At 45.8% G+C, this 24,267-nt stretch overlaps 3 protein-coding genes across 3 annotated transcripts; 2 read left to right on the forward strand and 1 right to left on the reverse strand.

Annotated features, from left to right (window-relative positions):
• Nucleotides 1-1,125: 1,125 nt before the first annotated feature.
• Nucleotides 1,126-2,995, forward strand: BJ212DRAFT_1299064 (uncharacterized protein; the record flags this gene model as incomplete). The annotated part of the gene is made up of 8 exons (XM_041332788.1): nt 1,126-1,132; nt 1,262-1,343; nt 1,418-1,510; nt 1,585-1,653; nt 1,826-1,973; nt 2,024-2,278; nt 2,335-2,419; nt 2,529-2,995. The coding sequence occupies 8 exons, from the start codon at nt 1,126-1,128 to the stop codon at nt 2,993-2,995; spliced, it is 1,206 nt and encodes a 401-aa protein (XP_041193748.1).
• Nucleotides 2,996-8,972: 5,977 nt separating this feature from the next.
• Nucleotides 8,973-11,020, reverse strand: BJ212DRAFT_1480076 (uncharacterized protein; the record flags this gene model as incomplete). Its single annotated transcript, XM_041340006.1, has 4 exons — nt 8,973-9,409; nt 9,485-9,682; nt 10,051-10,291; nt 10,346-11,020. 4 exons carry the CDS (start codon nt 11,018-11,020, stop codon nt 8,973-8,975), a joined length of 1,551 nt encoding a protein of 516 aa, XP_041193749.1.
• An 11,233-nt stretch (nt 11,021-22,253) lies between these two features.
• On the forward strand, nt 22,254-22,823 carry BJ212DRAFT_1480079 (uncharacterized protein; the record flags this gene model as incomplete). Its single annotated transcript, XM_041340007.1, has 2 exons — nt 22,254-22,569; nt 22,621-22,823. The coding sequence occupies 2 exons, from the start codon at nt 22,254-22,256 to the stop codon at nt 22,821-22,823; spliced, it is 519 nt and encodes a 172-aa protein (XP_041193750.1).
• Nucleotides 22,824-24,267: the final 1,444 nt, after the last annotated feature.

The following is a 24,267-nucleotide window of genomic DNA, read 5'->3' on the forward strand; positions in this document are numbered from 1 at the left end:
GAGTGTCTCTGCTTTGAATATAGGTTCAGATGACTTAGGATTGGAGGTCCTAAGCAAGAGATGTTCTGGTGAAAACCTAGTAGGATTAAAGTGAAGTTCTACTAAGTACATGACCGGATATATATATAGGACATAAGTACTTTAGGGCAGGTACGTGTATGTCAGCGATGAGTCAGTGATAAGAGATGAGTCAGAGATAAGAGGTGAGTCATCTAATAATGGCTGCAGCGATCACAATGTAATACAAATATAGAAAGGACAAGTCTAGTGATGGTGTGGCGTGGCACGGTCATGACATAATACACATGTAAGTAAGGAAAATGAATAGGGGCAAGTGTAACTGTAACATTACCCCTTGTTTAGGGATGAAGTCACCAACTTCAGTTATCCTGATTGGCCCAGTAGATAGGGTCAGCATTGTAGTTTGAGTCCAGCAAGTCGTCTTGTTCCTCAGTAATAGGAAGCAACCTGTCAGCTAACTCAGCAGCATGATAGATGGCATCTTGCTCAATTTCCCAACGAGCAAGGGCTTCATAGAAACCAGGGTCAGTCCAAACCAGTGGAATGACTGCTTCTCCTTTCAGGTCTTTACAAAAGACTGACAAGTGTCCGGGTGCGTACTCCTTGCAAACCTGACAGTAGTATGCTGGGCAGTTCTTGTGATGATTCCTGGTGGCATGGTGAAGGTGAGGAATTTGGATGGGGGGGGGGGGGGGAACTAAAGATAAGAACTCTTCAGAGCTCCCCTGGACACGAGTCAAACTCGACCCAAGGGGATTGCCACTGAGAAAGGATTCCTCTAAAGAATTGAGGGGAAATGCCAAGAACTAGCTCTCGACAGAGGGCCTGGTGGAGTGCAAGAGTATGGAATGCAACAATAGGCGCCAAAGTGTGCTGGATGCGATAGGTACGCAAAGATGCACACTTCATGGCTAGGCTCTAGACCTCAAGGCGAGCGGTACTGATCTTTTTCTTGGATTGGTGGGAGATGATGGAGACTAAATGATCCCTTTTTGCAGTTCAAGTGCGAAAATCGACAAAGGTGGTAGTCAATTCTACTATCTGCTGCTATCCCGATACTAGTGGAAGGGAACCCAGTAACTAAAATTTACTCAGAGACATGTAATGCCTTGTAAGTGTGTTCCCAGGCTTCGGAAGCGAATAAGTAGCGGTAAATATCGTAAGTGATGTAACTGCAGTAAAAATAGTGAGGCAATGTGTAATTGCATACCATATGTAACTCTGTGATATGTGTTTGAAGTAAAAATAGATAGAATCACACACCAATGGACCTTGGAGGATGAGGACAGGACATGCGGATGGTTGGCGATGAGGACGCGAAAGTGCGCTCGTAGCATGTTCGAAGTGTGCATTGTCACAAATACTGTGCATGTATCGTGCTTATTGGGGGCTTCAGCGCAAAGGCCAAAACGCGAAAATATGCCTATTATACGGCTGTAGAGGACGGGGTCTCTACATCTGTGGGGGACTTAGCTACTGACTGTCCCCAGTCAGTCCTTATAGTGTATTTGGACTTAGCGGATTGGTCATTGAAGTCATGTGATCGTGAGAATACCGCTCCAGGAAAACTCGATCGCCAGTTGTGTGGATGTGGATGCGGGAGCTGTGGCATGAACCGAATTGGGAAGGGTGGTGAAAATTTTCAAAGCGCATCACGCTTCCATTTTTGCCTCTTCTATCTTATCCATCTCATCAGCAACATGATACTCAACAAGATGGCCCCCTTCAACTGCTTGCTGTGACTCCCTCTCCTGAGCCTGGAATGCACTCTGCAACTCCTGGTGGTATTGATGTCATGATGAAGGAAGTTGGGGAGACTGAGGAAGTCAAAGCGCATCACGTTTGGGCCATGCTTTGCGAGCTGCTTGATACCCAAGTCAAAATCCTCCCTGGAGACAATCCTGCGCTGTTTGAGGATAGAGGCGTGGACACGAGGCTGGGATGATCTTCTTGTGAGTGTGCTGTCCACATCACTGGTGCAGACCTAGATCCTGCCCTATAGAAGCAATTGGGCGATATCGTGTCTACTGCTTCACGCTTGGATCTTGAGTTGGATTTCGATGATGAGGGCCAAGGATTGTTAGAGGAGGGTAAGCGCGCCTACAAGGCATTCAAGAGGGAGATCAAGGATATGAAAAGCAAGGCAATCACAACTCCACCTCCTAACACACTGGCATGCGCCAGACGCACTCAACAGAAGATGGTGCCAGAAGTGGTGTTACCTCCCGTGAAAAGCATTATGGAGAAACAATCCATGGTGAGTAGGGGGTGTCACTTTTCTTTCGCATCCTCATTGGATTGTCGCATTTGTAGAAACCTGTTGCGCGGGTGTCTGCAGATCAGGCGCCTATGTGTGATCACTGCGTCCTGCTAAGTCTGTTTTGCAGAGGTACATCAGGTAGGTGCTGTGCCACCTGTGCTAAGGCTAAGAAGACCTGTTCTTTTTCACATAGTGAGTCCCCTTCGCATTTCTCATTCTTTGATGCGTGATATATTAATTTCACTAGAGGCAACTAAGAAGGCAGCCAAGACTCGCAAGGTGGAGTCTGTGCCTAACGCATCAGTTGTTTCTGCATTGGCTTCTGGTTCTCTGCGCCCTACCAACTTGTCCCCTGCACGCAACATCATGGAGATTGATACATCCAAGTCGAGTGAGTCTGAGGTCAAAAAGGAGGTGGTTATTTGTGGTTCACACAGCATCCCAGCTCACGCCATCAAGGCTCTCCCCTCATGTGCAATCGTGACTGGTAAGGGTAAGGAGGTGGTGTGCGGCACTCCAACTGATGATGCTGATGAATCCAAGGGCAAGTTGGAGAAGTTGAGGGCTGAGAATGAGCACCTCAAGTCCATCATTCGTGGCATGCGCCAGAACGCGTGCTCTCATCAGAGTCATCTGATCACTCTGTCTACCCAGGCATATGCAATGTCATGTGAGATGTCGCAGTTGGATGAAGAGCTTGCCTTTTTGAACTAGGTAGCATACTATAGGTCACATGTCCTTGGCACAAAATGTGTCTTTAGAATACTTGTCTCCAGATGGCGCCAAAGTGCCTTGTGTCGCGTCACATGTCCATGTCTGGTGTCCAAGTCCATTGTGCCTACATATTGTAAGAGAAAATCATCATAAGTGAAATGCACAAGTGAGAGTCATAATATATGAAATGATACACTTGTCGCGCAGGATCATGCCCGCCTTGTCTTCTTCTACTTCTGCTGTATTCCTCATTGCACAAATGGTAGGTCATGTACTGTCTATGATAAAAAGTGCGCGGCGCATCAGCGTGTGTTAGAAAAAGAAGGTCTAAGAGTTTGATTAGGCGCACGCTACAGTATGGTTACTTCTCTATGTAATTTTGGTGATTATGATGATTTTGATGCAATGTAATATAGTGTCTGTTGGTTTGTATGTTCAAGGCAATGTGCGTTATGAGACAGATAGAGTGAAGAGATCACCGGATGAAACCCAGGGTAAAACGGAGAGTATCATACTAGACTGTTGTGTTTTTGAGGTTTGGTATTATCTGATGTTTTTGTTCTTTGGTGATATATGTTTTCTGGATGGAGATGGTTGCGGAAATTTACAGGGAGGTTGTCAGGTGATATGCGAAAGTTGGAATTGCGTGTTAGTTGTCGATCGCGTGTTCGGGATCTTCTTCGTCTGGCTCGATTCCATCATCCACAATGCGATCTAGATCTTCGTCATTCATGCCAGTGATACTAGTCACCACGACGCAGTCCTCCCTTCATGGGAAGTAAGGGATAACGCGAAATGTGGCAAACCAAAGCTTGGAGATTGCACCATCCAACTCTGCCAATAGATATGAGCCTCCATTCGCATGTCACATGACGATCATTGGTCCCAAATACCTAGGCTTCATTTTCTTGCTCAGCTCATACTCGATCTTCGAGTTGTGAACTAGCACTAGGGCGCCGGGCGTGAAGTCATAATCTTTGATCGAGGCATGAAAGTGTTTCTCGAATTCGTGAATAGATTTATAGCACGCATTCAATACCTTGTCCTTTATAGCAGATAAATCTTCAACACACTTCTGCAGTTGGCACGCTTGCCAAGCTATGAGATCAATATTGGTAAATGCGCCCCTTTCTGGTAGGGGAGCCAGGAACATTGCTTCTGCAAGGTCAAAAGGGAAGATAGGCTCTATGCCGTGGACCATGAAGTAAGGCAATAATCCTGTTGATTTTTGTACAGTAATGTGCTCCACCCAGAATACAGAGTGAGCAACTTGGTACCAGTGGGAATCATCTCCTTTGCAAGTTTTGATGATGGCCTCCTGGACATCACGATGCCGGCACTCGACTATACCATTAGCTTGGGAATTATACGGAGAGATGCAGATAGGGTGTATGCCATATTTGTCTGCTAGCGCATCTGCAGCAAGTCTATAAGCTGGCGCATTGTCAGTAACCAATTCGGTAATAGGGCCCCATCTGCAGAGGAGTTCCTCGAAGATGAACACTTGGAGCGTCTTGGTATTCTCCTTGTGCAACATGTGCCATTCAGGGTATGATGTGAGTGCGCATCTCGCCTGTACTAAATACTCGAATCCGCCTGCTTTGGGCATCTTCATCATGTCGATATGTGCTTTGCGAAACAAACCTCCGGGTATAGGCACCATTGGCAGGATGTGCAGCCTCCTGTTCTGCCATACTTGGCATTCATGGCAGGTGCGCGTATACCATTTGACATCGTCCATCATTACAGGCCACCAGAAGCACGCAAGTAGCCGGACATGCATGGCGTACATGCCTTTGTGCCCAAGATTGTTGTGCGCTTCTTTGAGAATGCAATAATGCTTGTTAGGGCACACTACCAATTGATGTTTCCCTTGGGGGTTTCTACACCACAGATTATCTTCTAGGATGAAGAAGCGCGTGGCATTGTGGATGAATGTTTTGAATTTGTCTTCTGTGAGGTCAGTGGGTCACTCGCACGTTTGAAGAAACAGTTTGGTTGCGACTATTTTCTTGTCCTGAGCTTGCACTGCTTCCGAACGGGGAATGACTGGTTCGTTGACTGCTTGATCTACTATGTCAAAAAAGGAGCGCATGTCCAGTAAGCGCATAAGTTGTTGCGCATATGGCGTGACATGCACTGGTTGCATTATACTTGCACCGGCTGTCTCCACTTGATGCATCCTTTCATTCAGGAGCACTATGCCAAACGAGTATGCACGATCTATCCAATCCTCATGGTCATCATCTTCCATGGGATCTTCTTTGGCTGGCGGTCTCCTTGAGAGACCATCAATGCCCACGTGTTTTGTGGCAGGGACATGGGTGAGATTAAATTGAAACAAGAGGATACCCGCAATCCATCAATTGATGGTCGCATTTGGTTGCAAATCAGGATTATTGATCATACCTTTGATATACTTCGCATCCACTTCGACGGTGAGATTTGTGATGCCGAAGATATAGACGCATATGGCGTGTAGAGTGCAGTAGAGACCATAGAGTTCTAGTTTTGCCTGAGAGTAGCGGTGTTAAGAACCATGCTCAAAGGAGAGAGAGACTGACTCAGAGGGGCTTGGCCTCAGCTTGTACGCTGTGCCCCTTACCCAAGTATGTGCCCTTCATTTCAGAGGAAGTCAGATGATGGTCCAATGAAGTCCAGAGGACTTCTGGAGGCTGGCTACTCTGCTGGAGAGCGCTAGGGGACTTCCGGAGGAGCGCGGGAAATGTCCAGAGGAGCGCAGGAGAGTTCCAGAGGAACACAGGAAGTGCTCTGGAGAGTTCCCACTGCAAGGTAATACTTCTACAGGAAACAGGATGGAAGGACAGGAGGACAGGAGGACAGGAGGACAGGATGATGGAGGACAGGAGGACAGGATGACGGAGGACAGAAGGACAGGATGTCTGAAGGTACAGAGGGCAGGAGGATAGGATGTCCAAGGGTTAGGAGGACAGAACGTCTGAAGGTACGGAGGGCGGAACGTCTGAAGGACAGGATGCCTGGAGGTACGAGGGACAGGAGGTCCGGAGGTCTGGAAGGAATAGGGGCTACATTGGACTTCATCTGATGTAGAAACAAACAGAGGTAGACTACCCTAAGGTAGAGTTGGAGAGACAAGGGTTGGACCTAAGTCCAGAAAGAGGGTAAGTGCCGGAAAGGTGGAGCTCTGGCCTAGGGAATCAATCCCTAGGCCTGATGGGTAGGACAGACTTAGGTGGACCAAAGTCCAAGAGAGGATTGGGCAAGTCTAAGTTGATATTCAAACTAAGGAACTACAGGAGTATCTACAGGGGTTATACTGAACAATATCTGAGGGGATCAGTAAGCAAAGGAGCAAGGCTATGTACGAGCATGTGGAAACACATTAGTAAGTAAGACAGAACATAACTAAATGAACTCGGAGATGAAGACTCATACAAGGATCAATAAGCAAGACAGAAGAAGAGGTAACCAAAAGCTGGAAAGCAGAGAATGCCTAAATGGGGATAGGCGCAGGATATCGGACAGAGGGTGGGAATAGGTCCGGAGCTAATATCCGGAGGTCCGGAGATCTGGGGATCCAGAAGACAAGGTGGATACAGGACCAGAATACAAGAAGGTGGATATAGTTCTGGAATCTGAGATGAGGTGAAGTCTGGATGTCTTGCTGGATGAAGTGCACATAGGGTGGACAGGATAGGGTTGTACAGATCAGGCTAGCAGTGAGGATCTGATGGTCCGGAGCTCAGGGGTAAATCCAGAGTGTAGTCAATCCTGCTGAGGTGTGGAGCACAGCGGAAGGGGATCTTGGAATGAGCTGGATATGATGTGGGGTCCGGATGTGGGCTCGGAAGGCGTGGGAATATGATGGAACGTGGGTCCGGATTGTGGGACATGACAGACGAAGGTGATATCTCCTTGGTATACCTGTACTGCATTTCCATGTCCTTGTGGTAATGTTGTCAACCGATGAGTGTTACAATCGTGGTTACCCCCTGTCTCTTTTCTCTTATCCTTGTGTATTACGTCGTGACCGCACCTTGCTGTGCCATCATTAGACTGACCGCTTTCCTTGTATTACATCACAATCGCCACACACCATCACTAGATGACTCATTACTTATCTCTGACTCGACCGATGATGTCTAGATGACTCATCGCTTATCTCTGACTCGACTGATGACGTATACTTACCTGCCCTAAAGGGTCTACGTCTATATAAACCCGGTCATGTACTTAGATAGATCTTCACTTTAATCTACTAGGTTTTACCTGCACTATCCTTCGCTTAGGACCTCCAATCCTAAGTCGTCTGATAACCGATATTCAAGCTAGAGACACTCTCTCTGACTTGTCTTAAAGAACCTTACATTTGTGAGGACACGATCCGGCTTTAGGCGTACTCTTATCGAGTACCTATCGTCGTGCCCATCCTAGTCAACCTACAGTTCGCCGTAACAATGAGGTCCTAATGGTGTCCCAAAGGTAGTCAAGTCGCGCGATTCTTCATGGAGTGCACACTGATCATACCCTGAATACAGGTCCATCATACCGTATACAGCATATCCTGCAAATGATTCAGCCAGATGCTTGATAAATGGTGGCACTGAGGTGTCCTGTATTGTGACCGCGTTGAGCGGTTGTAAGTCATGGACTAGGCGCAGTGACTTGCCATCCTTCTTGACAACACAAAACCAGCACGATCAAGAGGCGGCTGTCGACAGCTCATATACTTCTGATGCAATCTTCTCCTTGATAATGCGTATAACTTCACTAAGTGTTGTGGGAGGGATAGGGATATTCTGTTGCGACCAGGGGGTGTGTGGTATGATTGGAATCTTGTATGGTGGGAAATATTTCTCATTGAGGTGGCCTCTCTCTGAGGCATCCCATGCAAATGCGCGTTCATGAACATGAACTAGCCAGCATACAAGCTTAAGTTCTTCTGGCCAAAGCCATTTCGCAGGGTCTAGATTGAGCTTTGCAGCACGCTCACTCGTGAAACAACTTCCTGGAATGAAATCTGGGGGATGAGGTGGCAGTTCTGGCATGCCAGCCAATGGGTCAGCGGGTAACTCACGCACTAGCCTATACTCTGCAGGCATGGTAGTGGGCACTGTGCGCACTTTCTTCGCAACTGGTTTGTATACCAGTGCGTGAAGCGCGCGATCATAATAGTACACAGAATTGAAGGCGTCAATAGCCTCTCGACCTAAAGCTGAATGGGTAGATGTCAGGTGCACATAATGTGCGGAAATGTGCGATGATGATAAAGGATCATAGAATGAGGAAATACTATGCGAAAAAACTGAGACTGATGTGGCATCGCTCCTTGGGAGCTGTGAGTGAGGAACTTCTGCGTGCGCTTCGGAAAGAGAAAAAGACTGCGTGTCTTTATGAGATGGAAATGTATACCAGGGTTGGATTATATATGGAGTGTGGGTGTCTCCCCACAAATTCTGCAGATCATCGATATCTAAAAACCCTTCTCTTCCTCGACTTGGGACAACTTAGGCGCATGTTGTGGGCAAGGTAGCCTGCTAGCGCAATGGCCACATCGCTTCACCCATTGTTGAGTGGGGAGGCATAACTCCTTGCACGAATTGGGATCTGTCAGTAGGATATCCTGATCACCATTGGGTAGGTCGAACATTTTGCAGGCCATGAGCTTGAAGAATGGGTGCCCTAATAGGATTTCGAAGTTTGCACACTCAGTGACTTGTACCTGGAAATACATTGGTCCTGTGCCAAAGTCCAGTGGCACGTTCTCGACAACTCCGAGTGTTGAGTCCTTTGACATATTGACTGATTCCATGTTGAGGTGATGGTCCGTGCACAATCCTACACCTAGTGATCTCCAGACTTCTTTCAGCATTACTACTACTTCGGTGCCTTGATCAAGGACACAGGTCAATACCCATCCCCCAACCGTGATCGCGCAAATACAATGTAGTGGCATGAAATGGTCCGTGACCACCTTGCCGTCATTGCTTCTAAGTCAATCTTGCTCAAATGCATGTATGAATTCTTCTGTCATAGGCTGGCTGGATAATTCATTGACAGAGACTGTGCTGATGGTAACATGTTTGGTCGTGGTCAGTTCCTGGAATTGCTTGCGGATGTCTGGTGAAACTGCAAATAATTTGCAAACGGGGATAGTGATATTGCCGTCTAAAAGGCACTCTATGACGCGTTTTTCTGCATCCTTATCTTCAAGCACGAATGAAAACCTATATTGACTAGATGAAGAAGAGGAAGAATTTGTGTTAGCAGGAGGTGACCCCAGTGATGCTGCAATAGCGGGCGCCTTGGCCGTCTCTTTCGGCTTGCTCATTGATGTTGACGCCGCAGAGGTAGCTTTCACTCCCTCTGGTGCCTTGCCTTTGCCCATTGAAGCTTGAACAGCTGGAGAAACTATTTCCTCCGTCTCAAGGGCTTGTCAAGATATTGGACCAGGGCGTGCGCGTGTTTCGCTAGCTACTGGAGTGCTGTCAGATTGTACACTCTTACCCTTAGCCTCATTCCTTGTGCTACGTCTCTGATCACACTTAGTGGTCGCGTGCATCACCTCTTGGTTGTCTTTGTCCATCTCTGGTTCCGATTCCGCTATGGTATGCACGAACACAGACAAGCCTACGTCTAATGCGACCTCTACATCTGGTGATGCGTGGTAAAAGATGCCTGCGGTAACGCTAGTGTTAGGGAGCGCTGCCGTTGCAGTGTGGTTAGTATGATATCTGTCAATATGTTCCTTGAGCGACCCCTCCCTGCCTGGGATGTAATTACCGTTCGGCAGGACAAACCTCTGGTTTGTCTCATTGACCTTACATTTGCCAGCTTCTATATACCTTGTCTTCTCTTGGCAGCAGCTGAGGAAGTGTTCAAGGCTACCACAGAAAACACAGTCGTCCCTCAGGGGCGCATTACCACATTTGTACGTGTACTTGCATTTCATTACCGAGCCATGCGCTAATTGCTGTGTGGACACAGGCATTGTGCTTAGCCTTGTGAGGGGTGCTGTCACCAGGGCACTGGCCTGGGTCACTGGTGCGTTGGCTGTGGCTGGTAGTAAAAACTGTCCAGCTTCGAAGACTTGCATGTAGGGGTACGGGTCCCGTGGGTTGTGATCTGGAGGCATGTGTGAATTTGCGCTTGGACATCGCTTGGTATTCCTTGAATGAATACGCGATCTTGTTTGGACTTCCCTATGCAGTCTTCATTGATGAGTGGCTGCATAATCCTTCTGAATGCGTGAAGGTAGTCACTCAATTCTTTTGCTGAAGACATTGGCTTGGCCACTTGACCACGCGTGACCGCCTGAAGGTCGTCAAGCGCATAGCATTTGGGGCCTTCTCAACCGGGATACATTACCTTGATCTCCTTAATAAATGCTTCATAATCGCTCAGTGTCGCCTCAGGCAGTCCGCCCCATAACTCCCTTTCGTTTGATGGCAGATAATGAATAATACCTTTGATGTGGTCAAGCCTGAGGAGGCCCACCTCATCGGCGTGTCCTTCATAAATATCGATGAAGTCAACAAGATTCTCCATAGTTCCGTCAAATTTTGGGGCTTTGTTAGTTCCATGGATAGGCATCTTGTAAGTCGTGGCCATGGTCACTTGCTGGGTTGTGTTGATGATGGGGTTCGGTTTGAGCAATTGCGGTTCATGCTTGCACGAAATATTAGCTAGTACTATGCTGCCTGGGATAGAGTCTGGTGTGCGAGGTGTCTCAAATGCTTCTTGTTTGATGGGCAGTGCCTCCAGAGTGGGGCATGTTTTCTGGAGGGTGGATGACGACATGACAGGTGCATCTTCGCTGTGGGTGGTCAGTTCATTAGACAGGCTGCTCAAGGCAGTTAGTGCAGATAAGGAGGAAATAGTGCTAGCGCTTGTCATGGCTAAGCGCTTGGGAGTGTTAATAAATGCCCCTGGGGGTAAGTTCCTTGGGTTGTCATGCACTTCGAATTTGTCAGATGATTCACCTTTTGTGGAGTCCTTTGGTGAAGGCATGACCGGTGATGCTGGTGCGCAGGGGTTTGGCATGAAGAGTGACTGATCTGGGCACGCAGGTTCTGAGAAGTGTTGCGCATGGGTTCTTCATACTGGAATAAAAATCTCTTCTGCAGACGCGATTCGCGGGTCAGAAATTGCGATATTGAATTCCCTGATGGCTTCTTCCCTGGCTTTGCGCTCCTTGGTTGGCCTGAGTGACCTGCTAGTCTTCTCAGACAATCCCCTCACAGTGGGCTCCAGTTGAAGGCGAGGAATTTGGATGGGGGGGGGGGGAAAACTAAAGATAAGAACTCTTCAGAGCTCCCCTGGACGCGAGTCAAACTCGACCCAAGGGGATTGCCACTGAGAAAGGATTCCTCTAAAGAATTGAGGGGAAATGCCAAGAACTAGCTCTCGACAGAGGGCCTGGTGGAGCGTGAGAGTATGGAATGCGACGATAGGTGCCAAAGCGCACTGGATGCGATAGGTACATGAAGATGCGTGCTTGACATGCGAAATGCGCACTTTGTGGCTAGGCTCTAGACCTCAAGGCGAGCGGTACTGATCTTTTTCTTGGATTGGTGGGAGATGATGGAGACTAAATGATCCCTTTTTGCAGTTCAAGTGTGAAAATCGACAAAGGTGGTAGTCAATTCTACTATCTGCTGCTATCCCGATACTAGTGGAAGGGAACCCAGTAACTAAAATTTACTCAGAGACATGTAATGCCTTGTAAGTGTGTTCCCAGGCTTCGGAAGCGAATAAGTAGTGGTAAATATCGTAAGTGATGTAACTGCAGTAAAAATAGTGAGGCAATGTGTAATTGCATACCATATGTAACTCTGTGATATGTGTTTGAAGTAAAAATAGATAGAATCACACACCAATGGACCTTGGAGGATGAGGACAGGACATGCGGATGGTTGGCGATGAGGACGCGAAAGTGCGCTCGTAGCATGTTCGAAGCGTGCATTGTCACAAATACTGTGCATGTATCGTGCTTATTGGGGGCTTCAGCGCAAAGGCCAAAATGCGAAAATATGCCTATTATACAGCTGTAGAGGACGGTGTAGGGAATGAGATTCCTCCAGGCGTATATCGCCCATATTACGACTCACAACAATTGGTACAGTGTACAACTCACCCTCCATGACTTTCCCACAAAATGCGCCAGAGGCGCGATGCATTCCCACACTACACGACACTTTCCCACGCACGCGCTTAGCGCGCTCTTCCCACGCTTGGTCGCCTTATGTCGCGCAGCATCTGGGAGCATCCATCCATCATCCAACCAGTTCCCTGGTGTGTCCCTTTTCATTTATTCTCATATTTAGCATCATACCATATCTTATTTCGTCATGGACCCTTTATTTACATCATTTACATACTTAGAGCGCTCCCTGTTTGCTTCCGAGCCCTGGGAGTGTGCCTAGGCACAGCTTACCTGTTGCCTAGGAAGTTTTCATACACCTACCACCACCACAGAATATAGCAACCACCATCCAGTAGTCATCTAGCAGTTAGAATCCATCATGAGTTAGCATCCATCAGAGTTGTCACCCTAGTCATCAGCAACAGTCCATTATCACTCAGCAGCCCCAGTTCACGCCTTCCATCAGTCTTTACATGTCCGTGCACCAGCTTGTGCCTTATTCCCACGCTTCGCGCACCTATGCGCTCCATATTCCCGTGCGCATGCTTCCAGCGCACTTCACCAGAGTTGACCTGGAGTCTCTTCATGGATTTGCTTTCCTTGCTTCCCTTAAGGGTCGAACATATCACCTGGCGTACTTCGACCAACATCTAGAGAGTCAGTATGCCTTCCTCTCACCCCAGAGGTAGAGGCATCTTTCTTTCTTTAGCTCTCCAGCCTAGCAGAGTTGTTGAACCTTCAACAGGGTCTCTACAGTGGCAATTGCAGCATACGACGTTATCAACTGTTGCCATTTTTACTGTGGTGATGGAGGTCAACTGTGTTGGGGGAGAAGGGGATCTAGATCGTCATTTACAATTTCTGTGTGGGGAGGCCGATGCGGTACACTTGGCGATGCGGGTGGATCTGCGCCTAATAGGGTATCGATGTGCAGTGGGTGTGATGGGGGTAGGAGACGGAGAAGCTGGTACATTAAGTACAGCAATAGGAGGGATATTGTCATCCTGATGCTCAATGGTAATTGTTGGAGGAATTGGCAGTGGGATTGGAATGGCAATGTGCGGAGAGGGAGGACATGCAACTGGGTCGAGAGCAATCCATTCTGTGACAATGTGAATAGCTTCTCTGATAGCCTCCCTAGTATCATCAGGCAGAAGACAGATTGCAGTGTTATGAATGCATATATGAAGATGATGGAAGATGGTCTTGTGACATTCATCATCAAGAAGATTGGCAGTATGCTCGATGAGACTAGCATCTCTGATGATTCAGATGATGAGTCTGCTAGATATTGCTCCTCTTTCTCCTAAGAGGCGATCTATTTCAATGGCGTATTGCTGGGATGTGATAGTGGATTCAAACAAGGCGCTGGTTTCAACTTGGTCAATGATTGAGAAGTAATCGGTGAGAATGGAGTCGTTGGTCAAGGTAGAGTCTAATGATGGTGGGGAAGCAACTGGGGAAGATGCATTGGCAGTGAGGTTGGTGGCAGTAGCAGTTTGGTAGTCAATGAGGGATGATGGATTAGCAATGTTTTCGGATACAGCATTCATAGCAGCGGTGAGCTCTTCAATTCATTGGATACAGAGGCATAGGCATTCAAGAGACATTGTTCTGTGGTTACAATTTGTGAGTCTTTTTATATGCAATGAGGATGTCAGCAGCATTGCTAAGGTTCTCTTCTGGAACCCATTTGTTACTAGCAGAAGAGTATCCTTTCCAGGATAAAAGATAACGTCTTCATTTACCCGTGCCTTTGTGTGATAAGATTGCATCGATTTCATACTCTTCTTCATTATCAATGACATCTGGGGGTGGATTGTGGAAGTTTGGGCCATGAACCTCTGTCTCATGATAGGACGATAGTTTGGAAGCATGGAACATGGGGTGAACTTTCCATTGTGGTGGGAGTTGGAGTGTGAAAGTGATGGGAGATAGTACTGTGGTGATGGAAAAAGGGCCATATCGTTTCGGTGCAAGTTTCCACAATGGTAACTGCGTGATCAAATTCTTTCCTGATAACCAAACCTTATCTCCTATTTTCCACGGGTGATATGTCTGTCCATGAGACCGTTCTGCCATTCACTGCATAGCAAGGTTATGGCAGGACAGTGCTTCTTCTCTTGATTTCTGGAGCGAACAAAGTCTATCTTCTGCTGCAGGGACAGTAGAGTCAGGGAGTATGTGAGGAAGGGCTCTTGTTTTATATCCCATCATTAGGAAGAATGGGGAGGTGTTATGGGAGTTGTGTTTTCGATGGTTGTGTACAAATTCTGCCATTGGGAGATGTTTTACCCAATCTTCGGGGTGATTTCAGCAATAGATTTGGAGATAGGTTTCAAGTTCTTGATTAAGACATTCAGTTTGGCCATCAGTCTGAGGATGATAAGCAGTAGATGCAGCTATATCGTATTTCAAGAGCTTGGCGAGGGCTTTTGAGAATTTCGATATGAATTGCAGCCCATGATCAGAGATAACTTTCTCATGCAGGCTGAATCGATGGTAGACGTATTTGAAAAATTTCTTGGTGACTCCTTTGGAGGTGATGGTTTTCGTGCAGGGGATAAGAATTACCCCCTTAGTAAGCCCATGGTCGACCACGACCATAACAGAGTCAAAACCAGCACACGGAGGAAGGTCAGTGACAAGGTCAACAGAGACCTGGGTGAATGGCACCGCAGCAGCAGATGGAATGGGGACCAGGGGAGGGGTCATTGGATGAGTGTCAGATTTCATCTGCTGGCAGAGGGCGCAGCCTTCAATGTATTTCCAGATATAGGTACCCATAGGGCCACCAAAAGTCCCGCTTAACCAGTTCTTCAGTTTTAAAATGCCCAGGGTGACCAGTGGTAGTGTGATCATGACACTGCTCCAAAATAAGGTGCCGACCAGCAGGATGGACATAGGCATGGTCTTTATAATAAAGGATATCATCTTTTATCATCAAATCCACAAGAGCGGATTTCATAGGGGGGAGGGAAAGGCCATCCAGGGCATCAGAAGCAGCTTGGAAAATGGGGTCGGGGTCAGAGGGATCAGGGTTGGCAAGGGAAGTCATTAGTTCAACATCAAGAAGGCATATGAACAAGGAGTTGGGGAGTAGGGTGACATCCGCATTATTGCTGGCAGTGTCGACACCATGATCAGGGCAGCAGGAAAGTGCATCTGGGGCAGCAAGCTTGGTTCCCGCTACATGATGAAGCTCAATGTCATAGCAGGACAGAAGCAATTGCCAGCGGGCTTGCTGACAGGTTAGCTTTTGGGCTGATTGGAAGTACAAGAGGTTTTTATGGTCGGTGAAGATGAGGACAGGATGTGGGTTGCCTTCCAAATAATGACACCATTTGGTTAAGGCGCAGATAACAGCCAGAAGCTCCCAATCAAATATCTGGTAGTTGCGTTCTGTGGGGTTCAACATTTGTGACAGATACCCACATGGGTGGTAAACACTGTTTTCATCGGTTTGCAGCAATACTGCACCAGTAGTGACAAGTGAAGCATCGGTAGCTACTGCAAACTGCCTGCTTGGATCTGGGTTTTGCAGGACAGGTTGTTTCAGAAAACATTCCTTCAGGGTGGAGAATGCTGAGGCGCAATGATCTGACCATAGAAACTTGATATCCTTCTTAGTGAGGTTGATTAGGGGTCTAGCAATGTCGGAATAATGGGGAACAAAGTTTCGATAAAAGTTGCAGAATCCCAAAAATGACTGAACTTCTTTCACCATTGTAGGGGTAGGCCAATCACAAATACCGTCAGTTTTAGCAACATCCATTGCAACACATCCAGGGCGTATAATCATGCCTAGATATTCCACTTCTTGCGCATTGAATGTGCATTTCTCCGGTTTTAGGAACAGCTTTTCTTTGCAAATTCTTTCAAGGACACGCTGGGTCCAATCCCGATGAGAAGCGAGGTCATTGGAAAAGATCAGAATATCATCCATGTATATGACAAGCCATCCTTCATTAATCTCCTGTTGGAAAGTTTGGTTCATATATGCTTGGAACGTGGCAGGAGAGTTGCATAGACCAAAGAACATGACATTTGGTTCAAACAGTCCATACTCTGTAGTGAAAGCAGCTTTCCACCAATTGTCAGGGTGAATCCAAATGTTGTTATAACCGGAATGGATGTCCATCTTCATGAAGTATTTTGCACCATGCAACTGAGCAACCAATGAGAGTGGTAATGGGAGAGGGTAGGTGTTCTTGACCGTCCAATCATTGATATAGTGATAATCCTGGCAAGGACGTAGGTCTCCACTTTTCTTTCCTATGAAGAAGAAACCACTCGCCTGTGGCAATTTTGACTCAGATATGAAACCTTTCTTTACATTTTCATAGATAAATGCTTTGATGGTGGTGCATTCTGCTTCTGATAATGGGTATACCTTTGACGTCTTGGGAATAAAACTGGGTTTAGTTTCGATATGATGGTCGATACCAGGTCATTTGGGTGGTAATTGGTTCAGACTGTCTTTGGTGAAGATGTCAGTGAAATTATGAAGGTAGGAAGGGACAAGTTCTTCAAACATCTTCTTTTTCTGTTCAAGTCCAGCTGCTAATGCGAACTGTTGAGCTTTGTTACTAGTTTTGATGTATTCCATAGGCCATGATAAAGGTGTAACTGTGGGTTTCTGTTCTGTAGCACTAGTACCATCTTTGGTCAACAGGGTATCCATGGAAATATTGGTGATGACCCAGAGCTCAGTAGCATCAATGGGATATTCAACCAAAAACTCATCATCATCAAGGTGATATGTAGCAAGTTCACGTACAGGTGGTGCATAATCTGAAGTCCATATGTCTTCTTTGGTGTCAAAGGAATCGTCGTTGCCATCAGGGATAGGGTCAAAATTGGGCAGTACTGGGGGTGCTTCTTCATCAGGGATTTCTTTGATAGTAGCTTGTGGCAATGGCTACCTGGGTAATACTACAACTGGGGTTGGCTCCAGCTTATGACTGGTTCGTTGGAAGAGAGGTGGGAGGCTGTTCTTTCTTCATTCATTATCGATGTCTTCTTCAATTAAATCACTCTTCTTGGTTTGAGAGAGTTCTAGCATCTCTGCTTTCCATCTGATTACTGGATCCATGGCCCGTAGCCAGGGAATTCTGAGTAAGATCTGATCACAGCAACTGAGTCGCGTGATATTGAACTTTCCGATCATCAATCATTCATCAATTTTTACTATAAGGATGCAATATTGAGTGACAGTGCCTCCTTTCACATAACTTCCATCTGCAGTGGTAACTCGGAATGGCTTTGTTAACTTGTGCGTCCTGATGTTGTGGAGTTTAACAAAGTCTTTGGAAATGAATGTTCCGGCAGCACCAGAGTCAACAGCAGCAGTTGTTTCGACAGTTTTCAGATGGGTTTTTGAGATAAGGGAAATGGGAACACAAAGTTCCTTCCTGATTCCAATACTTCATACAAGTCTGATAGGTACAGTGGCTCAAAAAACTGTCCGCATGTTTTGACATTTTTCACTATCTATGATATTGTGTGAGAACTCACAAATGGCTCAAGGACATGCTTATACCACATTGTAGTATGGCTTCAGGGCTTTCATTTGAGCCCTACGCCGTGGGAATCGGTGGAGATATGGTGGAGATACAAGGCTTACAAAATCATGACTCATGTGGACAGTTTTTTGAGCACATATTAAAACTATATAAATCATCATTTATGACACCATAACAATCATGCCACCATTAAATAAATTATAAAGTGGTGTCATTATGTCATTTTAAAACCATATCTAACTATACAAACCAAAAATTTCCATATGTCATGGTTATATTCACCATGAAAGCCACCCCCCCTGCTCAAAGGGATAATATCCTCTCTCTTTCCTATTCTGGCCTCTCTGCTTGTCAAATTTCCTCTAGAACTGGAGTATCCAAGTCCACTGTGGCCAAGTTCATCAAAGAAAGTCACACAGACAAGGAAAACTTCTGTGAAGGGCATCCATCCAAGCTCACCTCTACTGATAGGAGGGCTATTATCCAACATATCACTACAGGAAAGGCTGATAATGCTGTCCAGGTCACCTATTACATCAATTCCACCATCACATTCCCTGTCTCTTCACACACTGTGAGAAACATTCTCAAGACAGCTCATCTCAGGTCAGTAACAAGGAAGAAAAGGCTCTCCTCTCTATCACACATATGCATCAATCCAGTCTTCCACATCAAAAATCCTTGGCAAGGCGACAGATCATTGTATCTTCATCTTCTTTGTCACTTTCTTCTATTTCTTCATGACGAACCAGGGTTTTCCCGTTCCTCTTCTGTGGGCAGGCCCTGGTCATGTGCCCCTTCTGGTGACACATGAAGCATAACCCTTTCTTCATATGGTCATTCCTTTCTGCTTCAGAAAGACGATCTACCTCCATGGCATTAGGATCATGCCGATCAATGGAGGGTCTAGGCACATATTGCTGTCCAGTTGGCTTGGTGGTGGCGCGATTGTTCTCACAGAACATGGCACCTCTCTGCCAATTGCTATCAAGCCTGATGGCTGTGGTGACGTACTTGTTGAAATCTGTGGGAATGGTTTCCATCTGAAAAATGGAATTGACAATTCCTTTCTTAAGTCCATCGTTGAAAAACGTGATCAAGACAGCATCTTGCTTTACAGAGGCTTGTGCGGCAAGAGTCTTGAAGCTAGCAATGTAGGAAGTGAGGTCGCCCGTTTGTTTCAAAGTGTGGAGCCTATTCATAGCTGTGCCAATGGCATCAGCTGGTACAAAGGCTTCTTTGAATTTTGTTTCAAAATTCGCAAAGGTTCCATAGGATTTGGAAGTGGAGTTATCAACTTCAGTGTAGAAGGTGAGGGCCCATCCCATAGCGCTATCTTCAGTCATATATGTGAGAGTGGTGATGACTTTCTTTTTGTCAGTACTGTAGATTGTAGCATTAAGGGCAAAGTATGCCTTAATCGAATACAACCATCATAAAGCTTTCTGGGGGCTTCCATCATACAATGTCAGAGCTCCTGCTTTAAGTTCTGAGGTGTTGGGTGCTGACATCCTGATCATCTGGTCTAGTGATGTTTCTGGGTGCAGGGAACATTTTATGTTTCTCTCTGTCTATTTCTGGTTTCTGGGTTTCTGGGACCTCCCTGATGGAGAGGGTTGGAGTAGGACTTTAATCCTTTGTTACAAACTAGGATAGTCGCGATGTCAACAGCTCGATAAGAGTGTCAGTTGAAGTTGAATCAAGACCTTACAAATGTAAGGGTCGTAAGACAAAGCAAAGAGAGTGTCTCTGCTTTGAATATAGGTTCAGACGACTTAGGATTGGAGGTCCTAAGCAAGAGATGTTCTGGTGAAAACCTAGTAGGATTAAAGTGAAGTTCTACTAAGTACATGACCGGATATATATATAGGACATAAGTACTTTAGGGCAGGTACATGCATGTCAGCAATGAGTCAGTGATAAGAGACGAGTCAGAGATAAGAGGTGAGTCAGAGATAAGAGGTGTGTCATCTAACAACGGCTGCAGTGATCACAATGTAATACAAATATAGAAAGGACAAGTCTAGTGATGGCATGGCATGGCGCAGTCATGACATAATACACATGTAAGTAAGGAAAATGAATAGGGGCAAGTGTAACTGTAACAGTAGTGGACACCATGATAAGGCATGAACAATTCATTGCACATGCCAAATCCAGCATCTGCAAGGTAAACCTTGCCTGGAGGAAATGTAAAATCAGTCAGACAAGCCATGTTGTAGACACATGCATCCACTGCAGACCCCTGGAAGCCACTCAACATGCATGTGAAATGCATGTTGAAGTTGTATGCAGCAAGGCAATTTTGGGTTAAATTCCCTTTGTGTCATATGCCATTCTGGACCCTCAACTCTAAATCTGCTTCTCTGGACATCCGGATCCAAGATCTGGATCTCCAATGATCTGATCTATCTTTATCTTCCTTCTGGAATCCAAACTCTATATCAGTGCCCAACCCCATTTAGACTTCCCCTGTCTCCAGACTCCAGTTAACTATGTTTCCCTTTTGATTATTGATCCATACATACATTTCATTTCTGATATGCATTATTTGTGATCCATCCTATTTGCTAATAGACTTTGCATATGCTTCGTACATAGCCTTTGTGTTTGCTGACTGATTCCTATATGATACCTACAGTATATAGACCTCCTGTAACTCTCAGAAATACTTTAGTTCAAATATCATCTTAGTTCCTGCTCATTCCTGTGTCCTCTGGATTTGAGCCAAGTCTCTTGTCACATTCCAAGTCTTAGGATTGCATCCTAGACTACATCTCTGGCTCTACCTTAGGGTAGTCTATCCCCTGTTAGTTTCTAGTCTGGAATCCATCTGGATTAGCCTTATCCGCTTGTCCAAGTAACATCCAGACATCTGTCGGATTTATCTCACATCTCAGATCTGGACGTCCATTATCCACCCTAGTCAAATCCTGGAAACTCCAGATGACTATTCTAGCCCCCGGAAATTAAGGGCACATACTTGGGAAAGGGGCACAGTGTATGAGCTGAGGCCAAGCCCTTGTGATCTGACCCCCTTGAGCACATAACCTTAACACTTTGCAGTCATGAGTGGCATTGCAATCAGCAGCTGAGGGATGGCAAGTGATGTGTGTGCCATCAATAGTGCTGATTACATCAGCAAAGTATGGATATAATTTTCTTGTCTCAAGGATTTGAGATGGTATTGGAGCATCTGCATTGGGAAGCCAGACATAAGTGGAATAGATTAGGCAGGAGGAGAATGCAATGAAAATTCATTTGAAATATCTGAAAGGAATATTGAGCATGCATAGGGGTAAGAGTGGGAGGACACACTTCGATATAGTATCATTTGAGCATCGAAAATGCTCAGCAAGGTAGCATACAGGAAGATGGCTAGTTGTTCCTCCAGGGTTATGTGTTTTGAGTCATTTATACCACCCTCACAAAGTAATTGTAGCAGTACAATGAATACATAATGATGCACACCAAGCTCACATCAAATCTGTTCTGGATGGCCATTGAGAAGTTCATTGACCCAGCCAACTCCTGTCAGGATTGAAGTATGATATGGTTGTTTGTTGTAATAAGTGTTTGTGTATGAAATCATGGTGACCCCCACAATATTGATGACTTCAGAGGCTGATGAGACCATGTGCTGAAAAAAGTTGATGATTGCTTGAAGAAACTTGATATCAGATTCCTCTACATCGTCAATGCTCTCCAAATCCTCCATCTTCCTCATCTTCCACATCTAGTTGGTCCTCCTCATCCCACTCACAATCCCTTGAGTTTGATGAAACCTCATCATCAGTGTTGCCACTGCTGTGGAGAAAGAGGTGGGGGAGCATGGCCATGGTGTGTGTATACTACACACACTATGATATTGATCACACTGCTAATCAGCATGACATCTGTTTCAAGCTCTGATGAGCAAATGCTTACTTAATCTTGTTTTTTATTTCTCAAAATTTGTTGAAGTTGGCCAAAATCATGATCCTGAACAGAGTCTAGCAATTTCAAGTACTTACACAACACAGGGGGGCTTCTTGGACCTGAACCACCACCTTCAGGTAGGGTGGCACTCACACAGGGTGTTGCCTGACACTGTCAATGTTCACACAGAACATAGTGTTATCCACCACATGAATCTATAACTAAGTTCCCCAAGCAGAGTTGATATTGAGAGCCCCACACACAAGAAGTGCATGCCCATCACCTATGACACATGGATCCCAAACAACCAAATAGTAAGAACTGATTGAAATAGGAACCTCATCTACCTTCAATGATATGCAATCTATGCACCACCAGACCACTACAACAAACATATGCTTCTCCACAGAGACCAACCAACAATGAATGCACTCGCCACTAGTGGCCCAAACTGACTGTGTGGCATCACACCTTGATAAGAACAACAAATGTCTTTGTTCGCCCCACTGATAATATGTCACCACTTGTGAACCACTCTATACTCACAAAGGACCTTAGAACACTCCTTCCCACATCCAACAAAGGATCTTGGCTAAGCAATTGCTTAAAAGCTGCAAGTCCTCAACATTCTCAACAAGCCTAAGCAGTCACCTCCCACTCCTCATCATTATATACTCAATGAACTAAGATGCCAGCTGAAGACATTGCCCCACCCACCATGAGCCAACCAACTACCAACACTGCAATCACCACTGCATCCATTCCCCCAACCTACCACATGAACACTGATTCTCATACTGGCAAGAGGAACTGCCCAGCCTCCCCAGTTGCAGACACCAACCATACTTCTAACCAGACCAACAGGAAAGTACAGAAACAAACCTCTGCCTCCTCTGCTCCTGCAAACAAACATCTGAATATTAAACAACCCCCCCAATCACCTGCAGCCCAACACCAATGGGACTTTCTCAGATTGGGTACCACTACCATGGCTGAAATTTTGGGTAGGCCACAACCACCCATAATCCATTCATCAACTAATATACAATCACTAGTAAATGGTGTCAGGACCCTTGACAGCAGTTTCAGAATCACTGCAACCTCACCAGGTGGCTTCCACACCCCCCAACTCGGTCAATTAACATGGGGCAATGTCTCTCAAGTACTGAAGGAGAGGTGGCCCCAGAAGGAGGGTGCCAAGGCATGGGTACACACCTACTGGGCTAAGCATGAAAGCAATGCCCAGAGCATGGTGTGAAAGACATAACCTAACTGGACACTTGATAAAAGTACTCAGCCAGTATAATGGTCAATGCTCTGCCTAGCTGCTACACCTGCAAGCAAGAACATTTGACCCAAGGGAATCAATGGACTAGGCTCAAGCTCAAGAGATAAAATGAGTGAGTGAAAAGTGGACACTTCAAGTCAAAGACAGAAAACTATGTTCCAGGAGCTATCTGGTAAGCTGAGAAGCTACAACTAGGAAGCTACAACTAGGGGATGCTACTAAATAACCCAAGTGAATGGGGAGCAACCAAGAACTGGAGACAAGGGGAAATTGAGTAGTGAGTGTAGAGTCCTAGGTAAAGGGAAGATGGTTATGTAAGCAGTAAAAATGCGAACATAACCTAAGGAAAGTAACAACAAGAGAAGCATAGTAAAAACTACCATTTGCAGGCTAGAGTCAATATGATTGTCACAATGATAGCCAAACTTAAAGACACCATCATCAAAATTATAGGTGACTCGAATGCAGAAATCCTAGTTGTAAGCACCCCCACTGCTGCTGTTGAACTTGTCAAAAGACTCCCTGTTAAGGTTGTGTACTCAAGGGGGTCAGATCACAAGGGCTTGGCCTCAGCTTGTATGCTGTGCCTCTTTCCCAAGTATGTGCCCTTAATTTCTGGAGGCTAGAACAGTTGTCCAGAGTTTCTGGGATTTGACTAGGGTGGAAAATGGATGTCTGGATCTGAAATGTGAGATAAATCTAGTGGACATCTGGATGTTACTTGGACAAGCAGATAAGACTAATCTGGATGAAGTCCAGACTAGAAACCAACAGAGGATAGACTACCCTAAGGTAGAGCCAGAGATGTAGTCTAGGATATAATCCTAAGACTTGGAATGTGACAGGAGACTTGGCTCAAGTCCAGAGGACACAGGAATGAGCAGGAACTAAGATGATATTTGAACTAAAGTATTTCTGAGAGTTACAGGAGGTCTATATACTGTAGGTATCATATAGGAATCAGTCAGCAAACACAAAGGCTATATACAAAGCATATGCAAAGTCTATTAGTAAGTAGGATGGATCACCAATAATGCATATCAGAAATGAAATGTATGTAACAGATCAATAATCAGAAGGGAAACATAGTTGACCAGAGTCCAGGGACAGGGGAAGTGTTAAGATCATACTCAAGGCTAAATGGATCTGAAGGGCTTCAGTCTCAGCTCATGCACTGTGCCCCTTACTCAAGTATTGCCCCTTATTTCAGGAAGGCAAGACTAACATGTCTGGAGGGTTGGATGGGTAGCGTAGTGGATCCGGATGACTCCTGGATGTGGGATAAGTATTGTAAGGCTAATCTGGACAAGTCCAGACTAGAAACTAGTGGTAGTAGCTGTCATAGACAGAGGCAGATGCAGATAGACTATAGGAATCAATCCTAAGTCTTGGAGGGTGATGAGAGTAGCGGTAC

The sequence above is a fragment of the Suillus subaureus genome (assembly GCF_016647635.1).
Source record: "Suillus subaureus strain MN1 chromosome Unknown BJ212scaffold_13, whole genome shotgun sequence".
NCBI classification, from domain to species: domain Eukaryota; kingdom Fungi; phylum Basidiomycota; class Agaricomycetes; order Boletales; family Suillaceae; genus Suillus; species Suillus subaureus.